This window comes from Somniosus microcephalus, chromosome 9, assembly GCF_052327205.1.
Source record: "Somniosus microcephalus isolate GS21.2 chromosome 9, FLI_Smic_1.0, whole genome shotgun sequence".
NCBI lineage: Eukaryota > Metazoa > Chordata > Chondrichthyes > Squaliformes > Somniosidae > Somniosus > Somniosus microcephalus.
In genome coordinates, this window is record NC_140995.1 from 153,526,789 (window position 1) to 153,554,577 (window position 27,789).

Below are 27,789 nucleotides of genomic sequence, written 5' to 3' on the forward strand. Positions count from 1 at the left end.
CACCCTACGGCATTGGAGCGGTGCTGTCGCACAAATTCCCGGACGGTTTGGAGAGGCCAGTAGCCTTTGCGTCTCGGTCACTAACCTCAGCCGAGCGCAACTACGCCCAGATTGACAGGGAGGCCCTCAGCCTAGTATGGGGAGTAAAAAAATTCAACCACTATCTGCATGGACAGAAGTTCACCTTGCTGACTGACCACCAACCACTTGTCTCCATCTTTAATCCTAAGAAGGGCATGCCAGTAATGACTGCACAGCGGTTACAAAGATGATCCCTGTTTCTAGGGGCGAATCAATATGAAATAGAATATAAAGGCACGAGACAGCATGGGAACGCTGATGGGCTATCGCGCCTGCCACTGCCTACCGTGGAGGAAGCACCAGCAGTGGACTCTATCGAGATATTTTATTCGTCGATAATTGAACGATTGCCAGTAACAAACGCGGATATAGAGGAGACCCGCAATGATCTGATGCTGTCACGTGTATATGAATTGACGGTGAGGGGATGGCCAACACATGGCGACTCACTGTTGCCAGCATTCTCATCCAGAAGAGAACAGCTGTCAGTATGCCAGGGGACAGTGATGTGTGGATCCAAAGTGGTGATTCCACCCAAGTTAAGGGAGAGAGTGCTAAATGAGCTACATGAAGGTCATCTGGGGGGAGTGAAAATGAAAAGCCTAGCTAGGGCTTATGTGTGGTGGCCGGGAATCGATCAACAAATCGAAGACCTAACTAAGAGCTGCTTAGGATGCCAGAAGGTCCAAAATGCACCACCACATGCCCCTCTACACCCATGGGAGTGGCCCTCCTCTCCATGGCAACGGGTGCACATTGATTTCGCTGGTCCATTCATGGACTCAATGTTCTTAATAGCAGTGGATGCTCATTCAAAGTGGCCTGAGGTGATAAAGATGTCTTCAACCACTACAGAGAAAACGATTGCAGTCCTACGGACCATATTTACCAGAAACGGGTTGCCAGAGCAGATCTGCTCTGATAATGGACCACAGTTTGTGTCCAATGAGCTCCAAAAATTCATGAAAAGGAATGGGGTAAGGCATTACACATCCGCCCCGTATCATCCAGCCACCAATGGATTGGCTGAGAGGTTCGTACAAACCTTTAAGAAGGCGATAAAGGCCATGTGCGACGAGGAAATTCCACTACAGCATAAGATGGACAATTTCTTATTAGCCTACCGAAACGCGACACATGCAGTTACCAACCAGACCCCGGCCATGATGTTCTTTAACCGAAGGTTGAGATCTCGTCTGGACTTGCTCAGACCAAATGTGCGAAGAAATGTTGAGGACAAACAATTCCAGCACATCAACGAGAAGCCGACAAGGAGCTTCAATGTAGGGCAACCAGTCTTGGCCCGGGACTATCGAACAGAGAAGTGGCAACCCGGAACAATATGTACAAGGCAGGGGCCATTAATATACACAGTGGATGTCAGGGAGAACATTGTGAGACGCCACGTCGATCAGATCTTAGCATCACAGGAATGCGTCAACCCCATGTCTCGAGTACCTGGGGATGAACCCGACATACCGGTAGTATCTACTTCAGACCCAGTAGCAGTGGAACCCGATGAACTACCCGATGAAAGGGGGTCAGAATCGCCTCTGCACCAAGAACAAGAACCTCCGGAAAGGCGCTAACCCAAAAGGGTCAGGACGCCGCCCCAAAGACTGAATCTATAAATGGACTTTTGTTATTGAATGTACATGTAAAAATGTAATTGTTATTTGAATATTAAGGGGGTATTATTAATCTAAAAAGGGAGGAACTGTAGTGTATGTGCTTTAAGTCAGAACTACTTTTTACAGCTCCTGTATACTGTAGTACCGGCAGTAACCACACCGGTATATAAGCTGTGCGCATGCCTCTGTACTCCAGTCTAGAGATTGCCCTCCTCCAGTAAAGACCTGTTATTTGTTTATGTACAGCATCCGTGTAATTATTTATCCACTGAACCACGGATCTAACAACCAGGCATGGTTTTTAAAAGCTTGTAGATTGCAAGAAAGGAGGGAAGTTTGAAGGAGTTAAGAAGTGTTACAATTTTGAGGTCATAAGTTAGAAGTTTCAATGAGTATTGATTTTAACACAGGGAAGATGCAGAAAGAAGCTGCAGGTTGTAGGACAGTTTATTTGGAGCTTAGGAGGAACATGGGAGGAAAGGTCAGAGAAGCAATGCCCATGGCAGTATTGATAAACAAAGATAATAAAAGTTATGACAGAGCGAGGGTGGATGGTAGACATGTAGGAAGGATCACCTATCAGGTGACAAACTTTTTCTCGTATCCTGTCTGTTAGTGTGACAGAAGGTACTAGAAGAGCCTCCCCAGGTATTGGACCAGTAATTTGTATGCTTGGGCTTTATAGTTTAGTAAGTCTAATTCTAATAGTGGGAGATAAACAAAGTAAAATTGTTAATAAAGTAAAGAAGAATGGTAATGTGCTTGCATTAATGAAATAAGTCTGACAAGCAAGGTGTGAGATCTGGAAGATCTTGCAGGGGTTGATAGATTGGACATCATCAGCATCACAGAGACCTGGTGGAATGATTCCAATCAATGGGATACATATCTGGAAGGCATTGTTTAGAAGAGACCGTATCAGGAAAAAAGGAGGTGGTGGGGCAATATATACAGCCTCCAGTATTGAGGCACAAACGAGAGAGGAAACAAAAAAGGAAAGGGCAGATACAGAATCACATTGGGTAGAATTAATAGGTTGTAACGGAGGTAAACTATTACTGAGAGTATGCTATAGGCACCCCAAGCCAGGGTGAAAGCCTTGATCTGGAACTGTGGGATGAGATAAGGAAGGTGACTATTTACGGACCAATTATAGTAGTTGGAAATTTCAACTTAATAAGAAATTGACGGGGACAATAATGTCTCTGTTTGTAATATAGGTAAGGGTTTTCTAGAGTTAATGGAAAACTATTTTATGACTCAATTTGTCAAAGAACCGACACTGGGAGAAAACATCAGGATTTGATTATGGGTAATAGGGACGATCAAATCTCCAACACCAAGGTGGGTGGGGCTTTAAGTAGCAGCGATCATAATGTGATCATATATGACATTAAAAGATTGGAGAGGTTAATAAAACCCAAACAAAATTGCCAAATTCCTTTTCTGCATTTGCAAGTATTCCTGGGTGTGTTTCGGAACTCAGTGTATGGGAAAACTTAAGGGACAGAACTCACACACCCATGGAGCCAGTACCATTAGTCTTTACACTATCACAAAATAAATTAGAACTTGAGCAGGCTTGTAATGTGCAGGCTGTGGCACGTAATGGCATCTCAGTGGTTACAGGTTTCAGGTTTCAAATATAATACAGTCCAAACCTCAAACCTCCAATCAAACTGGTCAGTTCTCAGTGCTGTTGATTCTTTGACTAATCATGTTTCAAGGCCACTTGGCTTTTGGTAGGGTAAGTGAGTTATTGTGGTATGATACTGCACTGCAAATCTTGCAATTTTCACCTGACCATGCAACAGTCAGGGCTCTCAGTTATGAGGATTTAGGGCTCTATGTTATGAAATAATGAGCCTGAAATTATGATTGGCCTGCTCTGCCAGTGGAATGGGCCTTAAGTGGGCCTATTCGCAATGGCATACTCCTTGTCCCAAGTCCCAGAGATGGGGTTATCCGAATACTCTGGGTGGCCCGCACCTGTGAGGGGGCATCATCATCCCGCTCCAATGAGAAAGTGAATGAGGACTTCTCAAAGTAGGAATTCATTACTACAGTTTAACAGACAATTGAATGTTGTGTGGCACAATGGCTCCTGAGCTGCCAGGAACATGAAAATGTCATACCAAGGAAGGCACCAAGCCTAGGGTGTGTGAAGTAGGATGTAAGACTGGTAGGTACGCTGGAGATCTGTTTTATTTACCTTTGAAGATAGGGAAATACTCTGCATAACCTTAGTTCAGGTGCTTAAATGGACTGGGTAGAGTCTATGACAGAGTGGACTGTACATGGTCTGTGGAAGGAATAGGCTTAATGGGCTGGCCAGCCTTGCCTAATTATATGTTTTCTTATGTTCTAATATATACGTCTACAAACAGTTTCATTTAAAGTGGGAAACGAGTGATCTCTGAAGCTTCAGATTATTTGGAAGTCAGCACACTGAACTTATAGTAATGAATTCCTACTTTTAGAAGTCACAGGCTATACTTGGGAGACATTTTACTGACAAATTCCTATTATATCTTGGCTAGAAGTACTAGTCTAGTATCAGCATAAAACTTGGGAAACAGAGGTAGAATGGAAACAAAGGTTTGTGAGAACAGTGAATTATAACCACATTGAAAAAAGCTAGCAACACATTCGTAGTTAGTTGCCTGCTATTAAGCATAACTCTACATCTGCCTTTGTAATGTTCAGGGATTTTAGCAAATTGCATGCAATCGGAAGTTATTTACATGATATTTTGGTTTTAATATAATGACCAAATAAATTAACCACCAGGATCCAAAATAGTATGACAAGCAATTTTTGGCCGAATTTCCTATACTGTAAAAGCATTTGGACACTTTTCAGACAAGTTCAGGTTCAAAGTGGTGCTATCAGCAATGGGTAGACCACAAAACACGGATTCACTAATGCGGATTGATGGATATTGTGAAGTCTGCATTCTTTTATCAACCATCCTGGTTTGGAAAGGGTTACTGTGATGATATGTTAAGATTTTTTTTTAAAGATCAAATTATTTTACTTCCAACAACAGAGCTCTGCTTTGTGCTGTTAAAACAGGGCTTGCAATACAATTCGGTATCTGAAACTATCAAGAATATTATGATCACAGATTAACAGCAATAACCAATTAAACATCAGAGCTGGTGACTGTACTCATCAGTTATTAATAAAGCAATATTACAAATTATGTAAAATACAGAAAGGAAACTGAAATACCAATCCTCCATAGACACTGCCCAATATATTAACAGTTTCCTTCCTCCTCCACAATGTATTGTTTTCAACCTTGCTTGCTGCTAATTTTAATACCTCATTCTCCTCTCTAAGCCTATTGACATTCACTGTGTTTATTTATAGTGCAACGGAAATAATGACTTTCTTGGTTAAAAATGCACGCAAGCATTTTTATTAAATTCAGCCTTTCATTCAGTATGTGCGAGTTAGCCCGGTACTAAATGAGGTTTAGGCATGTGAAGCTTATCCCCATCCATTAAACATCTGCAGCATACATCATCGTATTATATTGTGCCAGATTAGGGATGTTAATTTTCCTTTGCCAATTTTACGATCCAAGTGTAAAATAGAAAATGTTAGCAGAAATAGTGTAGTAGGTTTTATTCACAGTCGCCCTTTCAAAAAAATATTCTCTTTCACAAAATGGTTGGCATAAGTGATTAAAGCAACAAAAAAAATCCCTTTTCAGGGAATCTTCCACAATATAGTTGAGAGGATGGACACACGATCTGTTCCCAGGCATCGGATAATGCCACTCTTTAGCTTACCTCTAGGCAGTGCATGAGAGAGAGGCAGGCTGACTTGTCATCTGCTTTTTCCTCTCTCTGTGGAGAACTGTTTCACCTCAGCACATCATCTATCCTGGACCACAAGGCTGAAATTAGAAACAGCATGAGGGAGATTGAGTTCTCCCACCTGGTGGTAATGGGGCAGTAGCGCCCCGAAAATTATGGGGAAGAACTTACCGCACCAATTCAACCATCACCATTTTGACGGACGCCGCCTGAAGCAAGCGCAAAGCTAATTTAGGTGTTTAAATCTGGTCCTATGACAGAGCACACTCTGTCTATTACCAGTTGGTGGTCCGGCCGATAAAGACTCCAAGGGCTCTTTCAGGCTCCACAAAAATAAACCGTACCGCTGCTGCACTGGGTCCCCCCACTCAAGAACAAACCCACCCGCCGCCCGACCCCCCCACCCCCGTTTCCTACATTACAACAACAGCAACTGCATTTCAAAAGTATTTCATTAGCTGTAAAGCACTTTGGGACATCCTGAGGTTGTGAAAGGTGCTATATAAATGCAAGTTCTTTCTTCAAGACCCTCCTTGAAACTCACTCCTTTGACCAAACTTTAGTCGGCCCTTCTAATATCTGCTTCTTTGGCTTAGTGTCAATTTTAGTCTGATTACTTTTCTGTGAAGTGTGTTCGGACTTTTTTTTACAATAAGGTCGCTTTATGAATGCAAGTTTTTGTTAAAACCCAAAAATGTATCATAACTCTTCCTAATATCTCCTTCCTTAGGTCAGTGCATTTTCTGATTACACCTCTGTAGAGCACTTTGGGATATTTTTCTATCTTAAAGGTGCTAAATAAATGCAAATTACTGTTGATGTGCTTTTCTTTTCATGCAAAAATGACAATCTAAAGAACTAGGACAAAGTGCAGTATAATTATATGTAGATGATATAAGCATTGCCGTTGTCAGTGCCTATCAACTACATATAATTCCAATTTAGGTTAAACTTTTTAGACATTCTCGGCTATTTAAAGTGTGCAGAATTCCTGCAATACTGCACAGTGAACTAACTCAGACAGATTGAAAACAGTCTGAAAGGTGCACCAAATTCTACATTTATTAATTATTTAACCATGTTGTAATTGTGATAATTATTCAAGTATTTATGTTTTGAGTAGGTTTCTCCCCTTTTCCGATAATTTTCATCCTCTTCCTCATCCACCTGACCTGGCACCCTGTAGCCAGCAGTTAGAGGTACCAAGAATCAGCCAGACATGACTGTACTCTATAGGGTAAAAATAACTGTCCGTGATGACATTGTACAAACACTCAACATGCTCAAAATGGTATGAATACTTAACGTTCTCGTACCAACCTCTCCTCTCCACGTAAACCCTTGTAAAATGAATGGTTTAATGTTTTCATTATAAAGTGGAGACACGAATTTGGTATGTGTGCGTTTATAGGTTTGCACAATAACATTGTGAGGGTCATTTCTATCCTTATGATTTCCCTCCTCCCCTACTTGACAGCATCACAATTTATACTGGTGTCGTCCTGCTCAGCATGGCTTGGATCAGGAACTAAGTACAGCAGGACTCAAACTCATGCCCATCATCACTCCCATGACACTGAACATTAGCACATTGGCACTTGGCACCACCACTCCAGCAACACTGCCAGTATTTCCCTTAAGTGTGACAATCCTAGGAAAGATAAATTCATAATTGTAAAAGTATTTTATTAAAAATATTGCTACTGTACCTCATGTCCTCTCTCTCGAGTTGAGCACGATTCACTGTCCCCTTCTGAAAAGGATCCAGACTCATCGCTGGAGTTGGTGACATAGGACTGCTCGCATTTTAATGGTGGCTTACATTGACTGTACATTGCATCTCCCATCATGCCTAGCTCTTGCTGTTCTGCAGATAGGAAGCGTGTTCCTTGTGAGCAGGGAGAAGTGGACAACTCAAACTGGGGCAAACTGCAAGGAGAACTACCGCTTCCATCTTCAGGAAAGGAGTAGGAAGAGCAGGAACTTGAGGTTCTGGTCCTGGTCTCAGATGGAGGGGACCGGGGGCACACTTTAATTGGCACTGGGCAGCTGGTGTTACAGGTAGGTCGAATTCTACATGAATTCAATGGCAATAAAGGCTCCATTGAAAGTCCAGTAGAAGCACAAGTCTGTGAACATGGAAGTGACTGGCTAGTACCACTCCACAAACCCTTTGGCATGTGCTCAGTAAGTTCGTTCTCAAGTGAACTTCCACCAGGATATGAATGTGCAGCAGGAGTGTCCGTCCTGTCCAAGGTACCAGAAGAAAATATTACACTCTTTCTGTCCGATTCCAGTTCTTGTTTGCAAGTCACTTCACAAGGTGATCCTGTCAGTGGAGATCCAACAGTAAAGCTACTGTTATCTTTCTGAGGTGTGCAGGACAGTCCATAATTCTCATTATAAGGCCTGTATTCTGTTTTGAGGTCACCCTGAGTCATTCCCTCTTCAAGGGAACAAGATGTTCTGGTGTCTAAAGGTTGTTGCAGTGGACTTTGTCTCTCAGTAGATTCTACATCAGTTTTTTTAGTGAACCTTGAACAAGGGGGTGTTCTACTTTTAGGTCTATCAACACACATTGGACTCAACTGCTTAATATTCATTTCCTTATCTGTAATTGCATGCTCAGTTGTATCAGGTTCATCTCCAGACAAGCACTGGATAGCCTTTTCTCCTGCAGTTTCTGTTGCATGTGGTTCGATTTTTACCTGTGCCTTGCTATATCCTTGAGTTTGGGCACGGACTGGCCAGTCTTCTTTAAATGTGCTTGGAAAACCTGAGGTACTAGGATGTGGTGTGCTTTTGATGTGCTTGGTGCAAGCAAGCTGGTATTTCCGGTATTTTGGGCAGCGTCCCATATCATCATTTGATGCAACAGGGATGGATATCACAGCTGGTTCTTTCTCAGATAGCCTGGGAGATGCTTCAAACCCAAGGGTCTCATCACATATTCTTTCCCTAGAACAGGTAATCTTGTGAGTCTCGGATTGCATGTGTTCTTCCTCACCATCGGAATTCCCATCTTCTTGTGCATCGGACTGTTGGAAAGTTGACATTTTGGTGTAAAGGAAGAAACCGTCTTTCTCATTAAAGAGCTGGGCCTCAAGGAAGCGAAAGCAGGAGTCCTCCAGATTGTGCATGTGCAGGACTTCAGCACAATGCATGACCTCTTGGATGTTGTCTCTGCTGAGTAATAGCTTAGCAGTGTAGGCAAACTGCAACAATGGGCTAAATCCTCTGGCGGTGACCTGCAAAAACAGGGAAATTGCCAGCATTACCATCAGCAGTGCTATTGTCCAAAATACTTCAAGTGTAGTTAGGTTTTCTGACAGTTCTAATGGTCATTAACAAATACCGAAAAATGCCAGTTAATCTTTTATTGGGTCAGCACTGAACATTCCATACTATATTTACTTTGGAAAGCAGGAACTTTGCATGTTAGTACACTACGAATGAAAGGGCTTTTCACTTCAAAAATGCCACCTGCATTTCAGCAAAAATGATGCAAAAAAAAAGTCAAAGTATTTCAAATCATTATTAAGTTTATCAGGCAATAATACCGAAGAGCTGCTTCAGAGCTACGATACTCAAGGTTGCAGTGTGCTTAGTTCAGTAGCCCAGCAATAGAACATCACGACTCAGACAGAAGTTTGAATTGGGAGTTCCAATCTCTATCTCAAATCGTTATTCAAAATTCGCCTAGTCTCCCTGGGGGAGTTTTAATTAAGGTCCTGTTTGCTGAGGAGCTTTGTGAACTGACAGGGACAATGATGATTTTTCCACAAAACTGTCTCTCCCCGATTTTCAGCCCCATTATGTTTAAGAAACAAGTGGGTTATCCAACTTATTTTGGTGATTTGATCATCATCATTTTCATGTCTTCTTGCTGTTGGGGAACAGTGTGAAGTAGTGGAAGCATTCGCAGTTAACGCTCCTTCCAATGACCATCTTTATACCAGCTGATACGGTGGTTAGTCCTATATGGTGGGAGGATTTTATGGGCTCCCACAACCCATACGATGAGGGGGGGGGGCCACCCACACCCACTGGACACGAGTATCCTGCTGGATGCCAACCCAGCATTTAAAGCTCCGACTCCACTTGCCGGGACTGTCTGGAGTAGGGTTCGAACCCTGCACCTTCTGGCCCAGAGGCGGGAATGCTACCACTGCGCCAAAGGCTCACTCCGGTGATTTGATAAAAATGAGTATTTAGTTCGAGCAGAATTCGAGGACATAAAGCAATTTCCCATTTCTCCCGCAACGCTCTGCTTCAATCAAGTTTCCTCCCCTCCCACACCACCAAAACAGCCCTAACTAACGTCACAAATGACATTATCTGTGACCGTGACCATGGTGCACTATCCATCCCCCTCGTCCTCAACCTCTCTGCAGACTTTGGCACGGTCAATTACACCATTGTCCTCCAATGCCCCTCCTCCACTGTCCAGCTCAGTGGAACTGCCCTCGCTTTGTTTCAATCTTATTGATCTAATTGTAGCCAGAGCATCTCTGCCAATGGTTTCTCTTCTCAGCCCTGCACTGTTACCCCAGGATTTCCTAACGACCCATCCTTAGCTCCTCTTCCTCCTCATCTACATGGTGCTCCTTGGTGACATCATACATTGGTATGGGGTCAACTTCCACATATGCACCGATGACACATTTTTGATTTTCAAATGTTTACACGTCTTGTATATTTTTTTTAATGAATTCTTCATTCAGTAACTGATAAAGATTTTTTTAAATGTTTCAGTTACAAAGGTGGGTTTGGCACTTTCCCTTTAGGAGGCCCTGTAATGGAACCTTAGGTCACGTAACGTTACACTCACAGCACCACCTACAGGCACAATACCTTTGGAATGCTGAAAGCACTCACTGTATACATTATAGAATAGAAATGGTTCCGTAACTTATGCTTTTAAAGAAGATAAAGGTGGAATAAATTGATGGCAAGAACCTAGCTGGACTGGAATAGCCTAAGCAATAGAAAGCAGGTGATAATAAATGGGAAATAACAACAGAAAATGCTGGAAAAACTCAGCAGGCCAGGCAACAGTTAGACCCGAAACGTCACTCTAATTTCTCTCCACGGATGTTGCCTGGCCTGCTGAGTTTTTCCAGCATTTTCTGTTGTTATTTCGGATTTCCAGCATCTGCAGTATTTTGCTATCGTGATAATAAATGGGTATGTTCTAGCATATGGCTTGGATAGTGAAGATTGACAGGATCTAGTCTGGGTAAATTAAGTAACTAATCTGAGCAACAGCAGCAGTTGTTTTTTTATAAATTAACATTAAATCATGGATATTGACGTAGGAAATGTGAAACATATACCTAATGGATAGATTTTATTTTAAATTGTAGGATTGACAAAGCAAAACAAAACAATAAATTAAATAAAACCAGAGAAATGGGGGAAACAATACACAACTTAATGGCCCAGTAATTCCTCTCCCAACGCGCGAGTACGGACGGGGTACTCACGCGTGTGCCCGGAGGAATTGCCGGTTTTCAGCATGCACAGCGCATGCGCTGAAAACCGGCATTTCCTCTCCTCTGACCCAAGGGGTTAAGAGGCAGAACGCATGCGACTTGTGAAGCAGCGTGTGTGCAGTGAAATTCCTTTTTTTTCCCTCAGAGTTGCCCGAGTGTAAAGGCCTCCGGTTTTTACGCGTGGAAAAACCAGACGTAAGTACTTCGTTTTACAGGTAAGTGGTCTATTAGTACAATTTAGAATTTTTTTTTCCACAGGTTTATTATTTTTAAAGAATTTACAGTAAAGTAAGTTTAGTTTTAGACCCTATTTTTTAAAAATGTATTTTTTTCAAAAATTTGATTAATTGTTTAAAATATTTTTTAAACTTATTTATAGTTAATTTAATCAGTGGGATGTTTTTTTAAATTTTATTTAAAGTTTAAGTAGTGTTTTGGGCCCCTTACTTTTCATGAGTTTGACAGCTAATACTATCAAACTCATGAATGAAGTTTCCCCTCCCCTGATTGGCTGCACAGTGCTCACCTGATCCCAGCCGGCACATCGAACTAAGTACGCCGCTGGATTAGGTTAGCACAGCGCGCCGACATCTGAACCGGGCCAGTCACAGGAAATGCAAGCAGGCCCAGGCTTCAGATGTCGGCGCGCCGGGTGAGTGCACATCGGGGGCTTGCACGCGCGGCAAGCTCCCGATCCTAATTTCAGGGCCAATGTCGACAAAAGCTGTCTGGTGAGCCAGTAGGTACTCAAGAGTGCTATATTACAAAAGACCCATGGAAGTATGGACACAAGTATACATCAATGGCTTACCCTTAAAGGGAGGGTACTGCTAAAAGTTCAGGTAGTGATGGCCCACCCAAACTGTTTATTAATCAAAACAAACAACAAAATAACAGAAGTATTAATGTTAGGACAAAGCAGTAAAATCAGGGAAAATCAAACAAATGGAGATCCATTATGAGTGCACTTGCCTGGCATTAACGGGGCGGTAACAGCCTCAAAATGAGATCAGTAGCCATACTGACCAGTTAACAGGAGCGATATGGCAGACTCCATTTTAAAAAGGACCTACTGCCGGGTGTCCAAAGTGCCTGCCTGATTCAGGCGATGGGCCCCTTTCAATATGGAACTCGGGGTCCTATGACGTAAATAGAATCCCGATCGTCATTTTACGTGGTCGAAGCCTGCGGGCGATGCAAGAGGAGAGGCCCTCTAAAGGTAAGTCTTGAATTATATTTGTAATGCCCGGGGACAACAGAAGTAATCTGGGCTGCTGCGCCCCAGGATCCCCACACCCCGCAATCATAATCCCCCCACCCCCACAACTTACTTTGCTGACGGCAGCTGCGGCCCGATTTCCAGTCTTCAATCTGGTGAGCTGCATCGGGACGCCGGTTTGGCACCCCGCAGCTTGTCTGGTGAATTTAAATGAGGCCAGAGCCTCAAAATAACGGGGACCTCTTTGCTGCCGGAATAGGTGACCGAACAAAGGTCAAAATCTACCCCATGGGGCTAATTTTGACTTTGTGCGATAGTGTAAAACGGGTGATAGTGAATCGGCAGCCCATTACACATCTCTCCCCATTTTCATTTCCATTGGAGAAATTTACACTATCGCACAAAGTCAAAACTACCCCCAAGGTTTTATACAGTGCCCAACAGTCACAAAAGGAGTTTGCAGAGTTGCAAAAGGAGATAGCTTTGGATGTGATTGTTGACAATTCACAAAAAGTATTCAATTAGTGTGAGATTTATTAACAAAACCTAACCAAGTATTGGAATGCACCTCAAAAGCCCCAAACTGATTATCAAAAGTTACTTTAAACTCGTAAAACTTAGTGTAATGTTACCTTTGGAATACTGTGTACAATTCCAGGTACTTTGATATTGTTACATTGGAAAATGTACTGAGAAGAGCAATTAGGATGATAGCGAGACAAAAATACTCTAATGTGCTGAAATTAGGTTCATAAAATTGGACTTGTTTTTAAATCGCAGAAAGAAGATTAGGAGAGGGCCAGATCCAGATGTTTAGGATACTAAAATACATAGACAACCTGCTTTGAGCAGGCTACTTAACATAAACTGCGATCGTGGAGGACAGCTACAGAAAACTGGCAAGCCTCAACCAAGATTGCAGATTAGAAAACCTATAATTTTTTGTGGGTGGGGGTGAGGGTGAGGGGGGGGTGCTGTACTAATGTCATATTAAGCAGTTAATGCTATGTTGATTGACTCCTTTAAAAGGACTTAGGGTAACTATCTGGTTATAAAGAGGCTGAAGATTATAAAAACAAGTGCAGGCATAAATGATCAAATACTTTATCGAACATTATAGTTACAGTCCTGTTGGGACTATGAAAGAGTTATCTGTGGAATGCAACTGGTCAAGGTTGAATAATGTGAACTTTCATTGATACCCTGTAATTCTGTTAAAATTATTACCTGGGGTGGAAGGTAGAAACTGGGCAGATAGATTAGTTTTCTGTCCTTTGAATTTTTTCCTATGCTTATCTGTTCCCTTTAGAAGATTAAATAAGTTTAGAAGGATCCAAAACAAACCATGTTATACGTGGTCTCTGGAATGGAGAATTGAATGACCTTTCTTCATCCCTTACTTTCCCATGTTTTTATGCGAGAACTTTTCACAATAACTGTCAAAGGGTGAAAGCTGTGGGATCTCTACATTGAGCCATAATGTCTGTAATATTGGAACACGTCAATTTATAATTTATCTAGTTAAAAGCAAAAATCAAAGGAAAAAAAAACTCATCCAATACAGTAGTTCAGTGGTACCAAAACCCCAGACCGTGCACCGTTGAACCCCAGACCGTGCACCGTTGAACCCCAGACCGTGCACCGTTGAACCCCAGACCATGTACCGTTGAACCCCAGACCTCGTACTGTTGAACCCCAGACCGTGTACCGTTGAGCCCAGACCGCGTACCGTTGAACCCCAGACCCCGCACTGTTGAACCCCAGACCGCGTACCGTTGAACCCCAGACCGTGTACCGTTGAACCCCAGACCGCGTACCGTTGAACCCCAGACCCCGCACTGTTGAACCCCAGACCGCATACTGTTGAACCCCAGACCGCGCACCGTTGAACCCCAGACCGTGTACCGTTGAACCCCAGACTGTGTACCGTTGAACCCCAGTGTTCCGTTGAAGCCCAGACCGTGCACCGTTGAACCCCAGACCCTGCACCGTTGAACCCCAGACCCTGCACCGTTGCACCCCAGACCGCGTACCGTTGAACCCCAGACCCCGCACTGTTGAACCCCAGACCGCGCACTGTTGAACCCCAGACCGCGTACCGTTGAAGCCCAGACCGCGCACTGTTGAACCCCAGACCCCGCACCGTTGAACCCCAGAGTGTTCCGTTGAAGCCCAGACCGTGCACCGTTGAAGCCCAGACCGTGCACCGTTGAACCCCAGACCCTGCACCGTTGCACCCCAGACCCCGCAACGTTGAACCCCAGACCGTGTACCGTTGAACCCCAGACCGTGTACCGTTGAACCCCAGACCGTGTACCGTTGAACCCCAGACCCCGCACCGTTGAACCCCAGACCCCGCACCGTTGAACCCCAGACCGTGTACCGTTGAACCCCAGACCGTGTACCGTTGAACCCGACCGTGTACCGTTGAACCCCAGACCGTGTACCGTTGAACCCCAGACCGTGTACCGTTGAACCCCAGACCGTGTACCGTTGAACCCCAGACCGTGTACCGTTGAACCCAAGACCGTGTACCGTTGAACCCCAGACCGTGTACCGTTGAACCCCAGACCGTGTACCGTTGAACCCCAGACCGTGTACCGTTGAACCCAAGACCGTGTACCGTTGAACCCAAGACCGTGTACCGTTGAACCCAAGACCGTGTACCGTTGAACCCCAGACCGTGTACCGTTGAACCCCAGACCGTGTACCGTTGAACCCCAGACCCCCAGACCGTGTACCGTTGAACCCCAGACCGTGTACCGTTGAACCCCAGACCGTGTACCGTTGAACCCCAGACCGTGTACCGTTGAACCCCAGACCGTGTACCGTTGAACCCCAGACCCCCAGACCGTGTACCGTTGAACCCCAGACCGTGTACCGTTGAACCCCAGACCGTGTACCGTTGAACCCCAGACCGTGTACCGTTGAACCCCAGACCGTGTACCGTTGAACCCCAGACCGTGTACCGTTGAACCCCAGACCGTGCACCGTTGAACCCCAGACCCCGCACCGTTGAACCCCAGACCGTGTACCGTTGAACCCCAGACCGTGTACTGTTGAACCCTAGACCGTGTACCGTTGAACCCCAGGCCGTGCACCGTTGAACCCCAGGCCGTGCACCGTTGAACCCCAGACCGTGTACCGTTGAACCCCAGGCCGTGTACCGTTGAACCCCAGACCGTGCACCGTTGAAGCCCAGACCGTGTACTGTTGAACCCCAGACCGTGTACCGTTGAACCCCAGACCCCGCACCGTTGAAGCCCAGACACTGTACCGTTGAACCCCAGACCGTGCACTGTTGAAGCCCAGACCGTGTACTGTTGAACCCCAGACCGTGCACCGTTGAACCCCAGACCCCGCACCGTTGAACCCCAGATCCCGCACCGTTGAAGCCCAGACCCCGCACCGTTGAAGCCCAGACCCCGCACCGTTGAAGCCCAGACCCCGCACCGTTGAAGCCCAGACCCCGCACCGTTGAGCCCCAGACCGTGCACTGTTGGGGTCAAGTGGTGAGTTGAGGGATGGACTGTGGTGTACATAGGTGTTTCACTAATTTTCTCACCTTTTGTGACTCGACACCGTATCCTTGCCAAAAATGCACATGTATGCGTACATAAAGATAAACACGGTCACCATAAGATGTGTGGCAGTGGTCTGGGTTTACTCTCAGTGTTGAAGCACCTGGCATCCTCTTTGTGCCTCCTGCTGTCATGACTAACATCAGAAACGTACCATATGGTACAGAACTCTGAAGCTGTTTAAATTTTTGTATTGGGAAAAAACACCAACATACTGCACCAATGTGTTGTAATCTTTTCTCCATTAGATTTCATTTTCAGACACTGTTCACCACCATGGTAAGAAAGTAATTGCCATTAGAAAGATTAATACTAGCAATTTAAACAGCTGCTGGTGAACTAAGCAATAAAGGAGCTAATGCTTGTTTAAAACAAAGAACAGGCAAACCGGTATTAAACAGCAACAATACAACCATGGAAAAATTATGCTGGAGGCTTAATGAAGCAGTTTGTTTTTAAACGATTCCCTCAAGCTAATCACAGAAGATGGCTCATCTAGAATAGGGTTTACTCATCTACCACGCAACATAATGTACACCATACTTACACATATATGCAAACAAGAACAGATATATGAATGTATGTGTATGCATACATACAAATAAACAGTGAAGTTTGCTGTGACTCATGGGTTCAGAGCTTCTGCCAGGAATTATTCAGAGACTTCTGGATCACTAACATTAAACATATACCACCACTGGGAAAACCATGACAAAACTATGTCAGACTAGATGAAAAGGAAATACTACTGAACACAAGTATAATTGTCCGTTGAGGTCTGCTGCTATTCTGCTTTTCTGGGTTTAACTGCCTTCTTTAAAAAGAGTAATTGTTCAGTAAAAAACACAGCACTGGAAAAAAAATGCACAAAACTAAATCTGTCTACTTCAATTAGAAAGAAAAGAAAGAATTTATATTTATATAGCATCTGATCATATCTCCCAGAAATGTTCCAAAGCACTTCACAGACAATGAATTACTGTGAAGTGCAGTCACTACCGTTATGCAAGTGAATACAGCAGCACAGCAACAAGAACCCACAGACAGCTATGAGATGAATGACCAGTTAGTCGATTTTGGTGGTTTTGGTTGAGGAAAGAAAATTGGTCGGGATAGCAGGAAGACTACCTCATATTCTTTGAGAAGTGTCATGGGTTTAATATTCACCTGAACAAGCAGATCTGTGTACTCGTTTGTATACATGTGTAAGTATGGTATACATTACATAGTTTAGAGTGGAGCTTCTGATTCAGGGGGTAGCAGTTGAGCCAAGCCGACAATTACAAAATAAAATGCCTTTTCTCCAATTATTACACCTTCTGTGCCAGCTCAGCAGCATTTTAGATTTTACATAGAAAACAAACCTGACATTATCCTGCAGCACCACGATCATGAGAAAGTGTTCGGAAAATCACTTTAATAAGGAGAACAATGAGCCAGAAGAGTTGTGTCACTTTTGTTTGAACAGCATCATAAACAGCAATTCGATAATGAGTTTTGTCATTATATCATGCAGTTATAAAAATTTTAAAAATCAAGCACTGCCTAGATGCATTTTTGATGACAATGGTTCCTCTTTAATAACTAATTGGAAACATTTTGGTCCTGAAGTTACACTGTGGGCTCCTAGTGCAGGAACACTTAACATATTCATCTGAAATTTCACAGAGGCATTAACCTACTTAAAAATAAACAGCTTAATGCCTCCATTAAAATAGCAGAGGGAGAAATTTCAGATGAACACGTTAAGGAAGTAGTGCAATTTCAGGGCCACAAATGTCTGCAACATTTTGTTGTTGTTGGAAACTGGCACAAAAATGAGTCGGTATTCTTCTAAAAAACAACCTCATTATACTATGGTCAAAAGATTCGGCATTCAAGAGGGTAAGGAAGAATTTTAAAATGTCTATACCTGAAAAGAACTAGATGCAATTTATTAACTTACTAATGGGCCAAGAGGTGACCTTTATAGTTCAGCCTTTTAAAACTTGTCCATGTAATAGGAGTAAAAGAGGGCAAGTGGAAGTTGGTGGTACAGTTGTAAATCGTTCCCATTTGCTCATTAACAACTCAAAAATCAAACTTTGGAGCTAAAATGTGTTACATTGAAAGGGACAATGAGCAAATGAAGTATAAGGAAGAAAATCCTGTATTTATATAGCGCCTTTCACAATCTCCGGACATCCCCAAGCGCTTTACAGCCAATGAAGTACTTTTTTTTTGGAAGTGTAGTCACTGTTGTAATGTAGGAAACGCGGCAGCCAATTTGTTCACAGCAAGCTCCCACAAACAGCAATGAGATAATGACTAGATCATCTGTTTGTGATGTTGTTGAGGGCTAAATATTCCATGGGATCTTATACATTCACCGGAGAGGGCAGACGGGGCCTCGGTTTCACACCTAATCTGAAAGACGGCACCTCCTACAGTGCTGCACTCCCTGCACTGCACTGGAGTGTCAGCCTACATTTTGTGCTCAAGTCTGGAGTGAGACTCGAATCCACGGCCTTCCGACTCGAGTCGAGAGTGCTACCAACTGAGCCACAGCTGACAAAGTATGCCATTCAGGCCTAATATACAGGGAGATTCAGTTAATTCTAAAATAATCTTTCCTCTAGAACTCAATCCTATCACTGTAGCACCATATAATTGCATTGCCAGGTTGGCTACAATTTGGCAAAATTTCACCCACAGATGGCAAAAATGTATGAAACGTTCCTGTTTGCATTGTATGCTAATTGTGATGTTATATTTGGCTTTATTTTGTTCTAAATGCACTATGCCAATAGTTTAAATATTTTGCCCAATAGTCATGTGCAGAATTGCACAAATGCAACTTCCCTTCAAAAAGGTTTTAACATTGAGCAAAAAATGTGATTACTTTTATAAAATCCCTCAAAAGTTTGAAAAGTATCATGGCCCAGAAATTCGGGTCTCCACGGGTGAGTACGCACGGGGTACTCACCCGTAGGCCCAATGGACATGCTGGTTTCCTGCATGCACTGCGCATGCACGGGAAACCGGCACTTCCGTTCCCCTGAATGAAGGGGTTCAGAGGTCGAACGCGTGTGCAGGAGAGGCAGCACGTGCGCATCGAACTTCGTTTTTTTTTGTTGCAGGTTTTCCCGTGAGGGTAAGTCTCCAGAAGTTAGACATTTCAAAAGCAGGCGTAAGGCCTGCTTTTTACAAGGTAAGTGGTGAATTAATTAAAATTAAAATATTTTTCCCACAGGTTTATTATTTTTAAATACTTTAAAGCAAGGTAAGTTTATTTTTAGCCCCGTTAGAAAATAAAATTATATTTTTCAAAAATTTAAATTATTGTTTAAAATAGTTATTTCATGTAATTTATAGTTTATTTAAAAAATGTGATTTAAAAAAAAAATTATTTGAAGATTTAGTGATGTTTTGGGGCCCGTAGTATTTATAAGGTTTGACAGGTCAAACGTATGAATGGGCATTCCCTGCTCCGATTGGCTCTCCATGGCCCACGTGATCCCAGGGGAAGCATCAAACTAACTGCACCCCTGGGATATGCAAGCATTGCGCGCCGGCTGCTGGACCAGGCCCCGGATCGGAATCCCACGGGGGCCCACAGCTCAACGGCCGGCGCGCAAGGTAAGTGCAGGTCGGGGGCTTGCACCCGCGGGAAGCCTCCGACCCAAATTTCTGGGCCATTATGTATTTGTTTCATCACTGCCATGGTTACCATGTTAAATGTTCAGTGTGCTAATTGTACATATGAAATACAGAACTTGCTCACTCACATGCAAGGAAGGACACTGCGCAGTGTTGGAAATGAAAAGGTTAAGATGTTTCCATTCAGTTACCTGAATTTGGAGACTCTTTCTCGTCTGTGCAGAAACAGATGGAAAAGTGTTTTACATACTCCAAGGGTATAATAAAACAAACAACAACAGCGGTTTTTGCGTTATAAAATAAATGAGTGCTGCTTAGGGTTACTCTTCTGCCAACTGCAAAGTACTCACAATAATCTCTAGCCTACTGCAATGAAGGTATCACCTGTAACTTCATGGAGTGCGGCGGAAACCTGGAGATGGAGCAGCTCCAGGGAAAGTCCGGCCCATTTATTCTTCACTGGACCAAGATGCAAAGCAACCATCCCTGCACTCGGGGACTTGTGTTTCAAATTAACAAAATCTAGGGATTACATTTTTGAAAATTTTTCCTCCGCAATTAAGTGAGTATGTGGAAAAACGATTGAGATTGAATTAATTAACTAATTAAAAAAATGTGTCTAATTGATGCAATGAAAATCCAGTTACTTTCAATTCTTCAAAAGACTGAGGGGGTAAAATTCAAATTCGGTGGAGAAGCAAAATGGGCGATAGTGGATCGGCCGCACGTTCTACACCCGGCCTGATTTTCCTTTCCACTGAAGTCAATTCCATCTCATCTCTTGTACTTTAATTTTGGTGATGTCCTGTACCTATGGGCCTTGGTCCTTCAACTTGGTTTCTCAATATTAAAAAAAAATCTGACTGGCAATAGGAACCAGAGTAGGGCATTCAGCCCTTTGAGCCTGCTCTGCTATTCAAGAAGATCATCGCTGATCTGTACTGCAACCCCATTTACCCGAGTTTGCTCTATATCCCTTGATACCCTTACCTAATAAAAGTCTGTCGATCTCTGCCTTGAAAATTTCAATTGACCCTGCAATCACTGCCTTACGGGGGAGAGAAAGTTACACATTTCCACTACCCTGCCTGCCAATGGAGGAGCGAAGGAAGTTAGGGAGCCCAGAATTGGAGTTTCAGAAAGGCCAAACAAGAGAAGCGCAGGTTGGGTTGTGACCGACGTTTGCACGCCCTCAGCCTGGTGTAGGAGTGGCGGGCCGATTGGTCAAGTAAGAGCAAGTGTACCAGCCCATTATCTGGCAGAAGTGAGGCCCATCTGTGTTGTGGCTTGAACCCCCAAAGCTGTTAAAAAAAATTACCAGTTTTTTTCAGCCCATTTAATTACCCCAATGGCACTATGGCAGTTCCTTTCCAGTGGGCAGCGGGGCCTGGCAACCCTTGGCCCCCATATCCGGCAAGCTAGGCCTCATTTTCTGGCCTCCTTTTGCAGGCAGGCAGGCACCCTCGCTGCATTCCTAGTGGCACAGGAGCACTGTGGCATTATTTAACTTCGGTGACCTCTACCTGACCCAGCATATTTTGGCAGCGTCACCGGTGGGCAGATCAGTGGATTGACAACCCAGCCCATGGATTTTTGTGGCCAAGACATTTAGGCAACAATTTTTCAGTAGAAAGCGGATAGAAAGGATGGAGTAGGTTACTAGCGGGGGTAGTGGAAGAGAAAACCATGGCTGGTTTTAAAAAGACTGATTGAATTCCTATTTGTAAATAAGATTCGAGGCTGTTGAGACGATTTTCTTGCACCCCATCCCCCCGCCAACACACTGGCTGTAGACATGACTAGCACACGTAACGAGCACTGCTTCTGGCCTTGCCCAGGAGCATTGGTATTTCCTGTCTCGGCAGATGGGGCAGGAAGTCGGAGTGCTACTGCAGCTGTATGTTGGTTCACTGAGAACGGCTACTAGAAGGCACAGGTTGCTTATAGTCATCTGAGATGCAGAGGCAGACGTGATTTAAATTGCAAAATGTAACTTAACCCCATGTCCGGCCTGCCTCTAGGACACCCACAGACCTTCCTAAGTCCAGGAGTAGGCCATAGGCCATGTTTCACTGGCTTCCCCAGTGTTGAGGCGCCAAGCAAGTGTTCCTCCAGGAAAATGAAGTGGGAAACTAGGAATGCTTCACACCCCCACCCCCACATTTGCATTGGTATAACGTGTCTAGGTCTACTGCAGATGCGTGTCCATCTCCGCTCTCCCAAAAGAAGCCCTGAAAATCCCGAGCAACATAAAATGGGTGGAGAGCAAGTGAAGCCGATCTCTCCTTTTTCTGACCTTTGCTTCTGGGAAAATGGGCTTACCCAGGGGCAAGTGTCAGGAAAATCCACCCTTCTAAGTTCCAGAATCAGAGTAGGGACCCCGTTAGAGAGGTAGGCTGGGTGGACCAACCTTCTCCTGCCTAGAACATTACCTTTGGAGTGAATTTCTGTGGGGTTCTCACTCGTTGACCGTAACTTTGGGGAAAGAGGTGTGGAAATCCCAGAAAAGCAGTGCAAACAACCTTACGTAAGCCATAGTACTCATATCTGAACCAGGACAAACCTACTAATTCCTCTCCCAGTGTCTGCCGAGTCTCTTCTTTAGATCTGCCAATTTACTTTAGCGAGAGAACAGAGAATGTGGGGGATTGGTGCACAGTCCTTTTTGTACCATAGAACAAATCAACCTGGGGGTTCCGAGTCTTGCTACAGACTCAGGAAATTGCTCCAATCTTGTGTCATGGGAGATGCGGAGCACTACTTAAATTCTGTAATCTTTCAAAACAATGAAACTACCAGAGATTGAAAGATTTGCTCAATATTATTAATTTTGCAGTCAAATAAGCTTTAACTTGCAAACAGAATATTGTAGTCCCAGACCAAAAAAAAATATTTTGCTGTGCATTTTTTCCCCCAAGCTCAGTGAGAAAACGACTCCCATTTTACAATTTAGGTTTAATATTAAACACTGCTTGGTGATTTATTTTACTGTTCCCTTGAACTGTAACATTAAACAGGGAGTCATTGTGTGTGGAAAAATAACTGTTCTCTCTTGTCTCCTAATTGAAATCACCCTGAAATGAGTGACATTAACAAGCAACAGACACCATCACCTATTAACATCAAAAAGTTGTAACCTGGGCATTTAAACTCAAGGGAATAATAAAACAAATGATAATTAAAAGGAACTGTTACATCTCCGACTCCAGAAGTGGCTACGAATATGCAATAACAGCACATGATTAGCAATCAGAATTTTGCATCCAACATGTAAAACTCAGTTTTCCCAAATGAATTTGTTTTGGATGATCCAGGCAGGAAGCTGATTGGATTGGCTGCCTGTTTTAGCCCCTGCCTGATTTTACTTTCCATTGACTTCAGGCGTTATATACAACGAGCAGTCAATCCCGGCAGTTTTGCACTTGGTAGATTAGGTTAAAATTAACCCCCTATAATTCAATCATTTTTCTTTTGGAGGGACGATGAAGAGCATCATCACACAGATATTAGGACGGATTTTGGCAAGGCCTTGCACCTAGTGGGCACTGGCTGTGAAATTGGGTGACTCAATTTGTGCAACTGATTTTCTGAAATAATGAAGTGACATTACCAGCGTGAGTGGCTCAATTTTAATCTTTAAATACAACTGTAAAATGTCCCATGCTGAATTATACATCTCCAGGCAACACTCACACTCACACTCAGGGCTGGGACATGGCTTTCTGAAGAGAAGTTTTTTTTGTTGCAATCTCATGTTCCCTTTGCTGCACGTTGCTCCATGCATTCGTTGCTTTTGCTGGGTAGTCCTCTATTTTTTCCTCCTCACATTTTGGGGATTTATTTTGTCCCCGCCAATACTTTGCTTCATTATTCTCCTTTCTGTTGGCTTTGACCTTGCGAAGAGGCGAGGGTGGGTTCTCAACATGCTGCACAACCAGGATGAGCAAAAAGATTTTGTGAGGGAACAACAAATGCAGGTGCAATGGTCCAGAGGCATTTTGATCCTATTCGTTACTGCCCGCGATCCGCATTTATAGGCCCCCCCCACATGCATCTGAGCTGTCACTGGATACCTGTCTTTGCCGCCTCTGCTTCAGAAGACAGGCTGCCACCAGGTGTACCATCTGCTTCACAATGACTTGTACACAACAAGTGGATCAGGAACAGCTCTTCCCGTAGAAGTAAAGCTTACCACAGCATTGAGCTTGCATGTAGTGGATCTTCCCAAGCCACAACTGGAGACTTCTGCTACATTAAGCAGGGTGCGCATTTATGAAGCAAGTGACAACACCTTTACCACTTTTCCCGTGGAAAGGAGGTATCAACTGGATAGTTCTCACGGTTTTTCTGAGTGAAAAAGTGAAAAAGAGTGCACACAATCTGTGTGAAAACTGGAGCCTCAGTTTAACAACTCGTCTGAAAGATTGCAGTTCCAACAATGCAGCATTCCCTCAGTACTTCACAATGGCACATGATCACGGAAACATCATCATACATATCAGTGGTCGTTTTGCAAGAAGCAACTAAGATGCCTTACTTGTATGCATTCCACGAAGCCTACATTATTTGAAGGAGAGAAAGACTTGGTGGTTGGCTCTTAGGATAACAGAGCTGTCTCTGCATTCATAGCTTTTGACCCCTGAACTCTAACAGCAGAGGAACATCTGGCCTGGACATCTCAACATCCGTTTGCTGTTCCTCAGCCACCACCTCCACCCTCAAGAAAAGGGTGCTATGAACCTTAGACACCATGTGCAAAGAGACAATGGTTGTGACAGGGATTGAAGTGGTACCTCCCAGAGGGTGCAACAGTTTCCAACTTAGATATGTGTCTTGCTTAATGGGCCCCTGAAGAAATTGGTGCACCAGTAAAGAACGCACCTATCTTCACCTTACTCCTGATACAAGCATACTTATTCCTCATTTGCCGCCGGGTACCAGGGAACTGTATGACTGCACTGACTTGGCCAACAACCTCCATAAAGCTGGCAGCTGCATTTTTACTGGAGGGTGGTCTCCAGCTCCAAAAGAAGGCCACCCCACCTTTAGAGCACCTTCTGCAGCAAAACCTCCAGGCCTTCAGCAGAAAAGCGAACCTATCCCTTCTGGTTGTGCCACTGGGAGCAATTAGTCCACTTTTCCACCACCACAACTTCCCCATTCATGGCAGGCAGCAGCCCTTTAACAGCTGCCACCCTGCTCAATTTTCCAATTCCCAGGCAAATGTACTATAGGCTAACCTCTCTGTGCAAGCTTTGACTGTGCAGGTAGCCTATTCAGATGGTTGGGAGGGGTTCCGATTGCAAAATTTGGCATGGCCCAGTCCCCACACTGCATGCACGAAATTGTGGCTGTTATCTTCACTCAAACCAATCCGCATTAAGGATATTAGAAAACAATTACTTTAAACGTTCACCTTAAATGAGTTACAGTACTCTTCTGGTCGTAATTAAGCTCCACTGTACTCGTGAGGTTTGCAGTAGTCTATCAGTGCCACGGAGAGCCAGTATTTCTTGGCCATGAAATTCCAATGGCTGTATTTATTGCTGCTTCTGTCACTAGGCACGGTGATACAGTAGAGACATAAATTCTTTTATTTCCACTGTGGCACTCAAAAATAAGCTGCTAAAGCCAAATTGGCAGCTCTTGTGGATTTTTTGCTTCATAAGTAATAATAATTTCCACAAATTTACTTCAATCTGATGCTTAAAAATAGTACAGGGTGAGTCATTTCTAGCAATATAGATTTTGTGAAATGAATTTGCTGGCATTCCACAAAAACACGATAAAACTACAACTTTAATTAATTATTCAAGGTTTCGACTCTAACCTACATTTTTTATACCAATGGTAACGCATGGGCATAAAATTAAGCTGCTCAGCAATCACAAACATGCTAACTCGCTCCTCACTGTTCTAAAAGGCTAAATTAAATTTCCCTCTCAATTTTTCCCCTTTGTTTTAATGAACCAAGCTTTTTCAGGCGGAGACCGTTACCAGCAAATAGAGGACCTCTGGGAGAACTACACAAGGTATGTTGGATCTATTTTCAGCTTGCATCAGCAGCTGCTGCCCCGGAGATCACAGCTTCATGAATATCCAGCACCATATGTGATTATTGTAGCATTACAGCAAGCTATTAATGAAAGTGTGCGTCGAAAAAAAAAATCCGTAAAGAATGCTGAATAAGAAAAATAATAGCAAAAAAACCCAAAAAAGGTAAAATAAAGTACAATTTGAAGTCGTTAAAGGCAGTCATTGACACATGAGGCGTTGCAGCAGTTAATAGCTCATCGTATAGGGTGCAGACAAAGAGACAAATTAATCAAAATGACAGAACTAGGACATTTATGCTAATGCAGGTTCCTGGGTTTAGGCTTATATTACTTTGCACATGATGAACAGAAACCATTACAGGTCAGTACATTGTATGCATAACATAATAAAGAACATAAAATCAACAGCAGTTCCAGGAATGTTGCCAAAATCCAACACATAGCCACACAGGCCTGCTTTGTGCACAGTTTGGCCTTTGTTTCCTTATTACAAATAACAGCACAGACTGAGGGAGACGCGTATTTCTCATGTCAAACAAAGACAAATTCTGCAGAGCACAGGCAAAGGCATTCAACTTCAGAGTGAATTGCTCCAGGTTTGATCATACCCAAGTGACTGACTTAGAACTGACGAGGTAGGAAAGCAGCCTTTAATTTTGCATGAGGATGCTTAGATAAAATGGCACAACGTCACAATACATTTTAACAAGAAACAGAGGCAGGGGCTGCATTTTTAAATAAATTAGACATAAAACAGAATTTATGGCAAAACCAGTGACCTGATTACTGTATCAAAAGGTATTGTGATTTCCCTCACCCTAGTCAGGTAAAAATATCTAAATATCCCAGAGTTAAAATAACAGCATAGGTTTCACTTAGTGAATGAACTGAAATAAAAACACAGGACCTTAACATTTATACTGTTTCAATAGAGATGGAGAATGAACTTTGACCCAGGGCCTGGCTGGGTGGTGCATTTTGGTTTGCTCTCTGCCCTTTCACATCAGAGAACTGGATTTGAATCCCACCCAGACTAATCGGATAGAAGTCTTCTCTTGCTTCCTTCATGGCTCAGTGGATAAATGCACCACCTCTTGTGCTACTGCGTTGTAAAGACTAGGGTGATCTCTATACTGATGCTGCTCTATATGGAGTTAGCTGATCCAAGCCAAGGTGGAGATAGGGAACTTACATCTGGCCTCAGTACTCCACGGGTAAGCAGGGGTAAAAATCCGAGAAGCTCGTTGCTCTTGATTATTATCCTGTGATCCTTGTTGGTAAGTGCATGTGTGTGGACATTGGCTGAGGACACAATTGGGTTAGGTGGTAATGCCCCCACCCCACCCCCAAGTGAAATAGTTTGCTGACACTCATTGCCTAGGTTCCTGAGTCTAAAACTGGAGCAACTATATTTACTAGTTCATTCAGAACATAACTCAATTATGTACTCTAGCAGGTTTCCCGCAACACCCCTCACAGTAAGTCAGAGGTTATGCTGTGTTATGACGACAGGAATGTTACACCATGTAATGCACAATGCATTCTGCTGTTACGGTAGAGCTATGTTCAACCTGGCTTTTCTCCTTAATGCGAAAGTTAAATTGCTGTAATAGATACATTGGAGATCAATTAGATGCCATTTGTTGTTGCTGCGGGAAGTATGGCTATAGTATGGCACCAGATCGTAAATCCCAACTCCTCTCTTGGGGAGGCTCCAGGTAATCAATGTCAGAAGTGAAAAGAACATACTTTTAGTTCTCTTTTTGAAATAGATATTTTTAAGATACTACTTATTGATTGGTAGGCTTTCTATCTCCTCAGTTGTGACTAGCTGCTGTTTTATGAATATGGTATTGGAGCAAATCTGGTGCAAGTACAACACCGCTCCTGCATGTGTGACACTCTCAAATGTAACAGAGGTGTTAGACACGAGACTTATATATATTTTTTAATTAATTCTCGGTATATAGGCATCACTGGCAAGACTAGCATTTCGTGCCCATCCCTAGTTGCCCTTGAGAAGGTGGTGGTGAGCCTTCTTCTTGAACCGCTACAGTTCGTATGGTGAAGGTACTCCCACAATGCTGTTAGGTAGGGAGTTCCAGGATTTTGACCCAGTGGCAATGAAGAAACAGCGATATATGTCCAAGTTGGAATGGTGTGCGACTTGGAGGGGAACTTGGAGGTGACGGTGATGTACTAACAGATTCCCCATGGTATTCCGCATAGTTTGTCTTGGGTCTGAAGCATGGTTGGAATG

At 43.6% G+C, this 27,789-nt stretch overlaps 1 protein-coding gene across 3 annotated transcripts in view; it reads right to left on the bottom strand.

Moving 5' to 3' along the window:
- LOC147112788 (transcription regulator protein BACH2-like) overlaps positions 1–27,789 on the bottom strand; it is a 372,148-nt gene that overhangs the window by 24,402 nt on the left and 319,957 nt on the right. For all 3 annotated transcript variants that reach the window (XM_085997405.1, XM_085997407.1, XM_085997406.1), the window contains one exon: positions 7,249–8,787. In XM_085997405.1, coding sequence (XP_085853531.1) covers positions 7,249–8,787 — 1,539 coding nt within the window. The remainder of the gene's footprint in view (positions 1–7,248; positions 8,788–27,789) is intronic.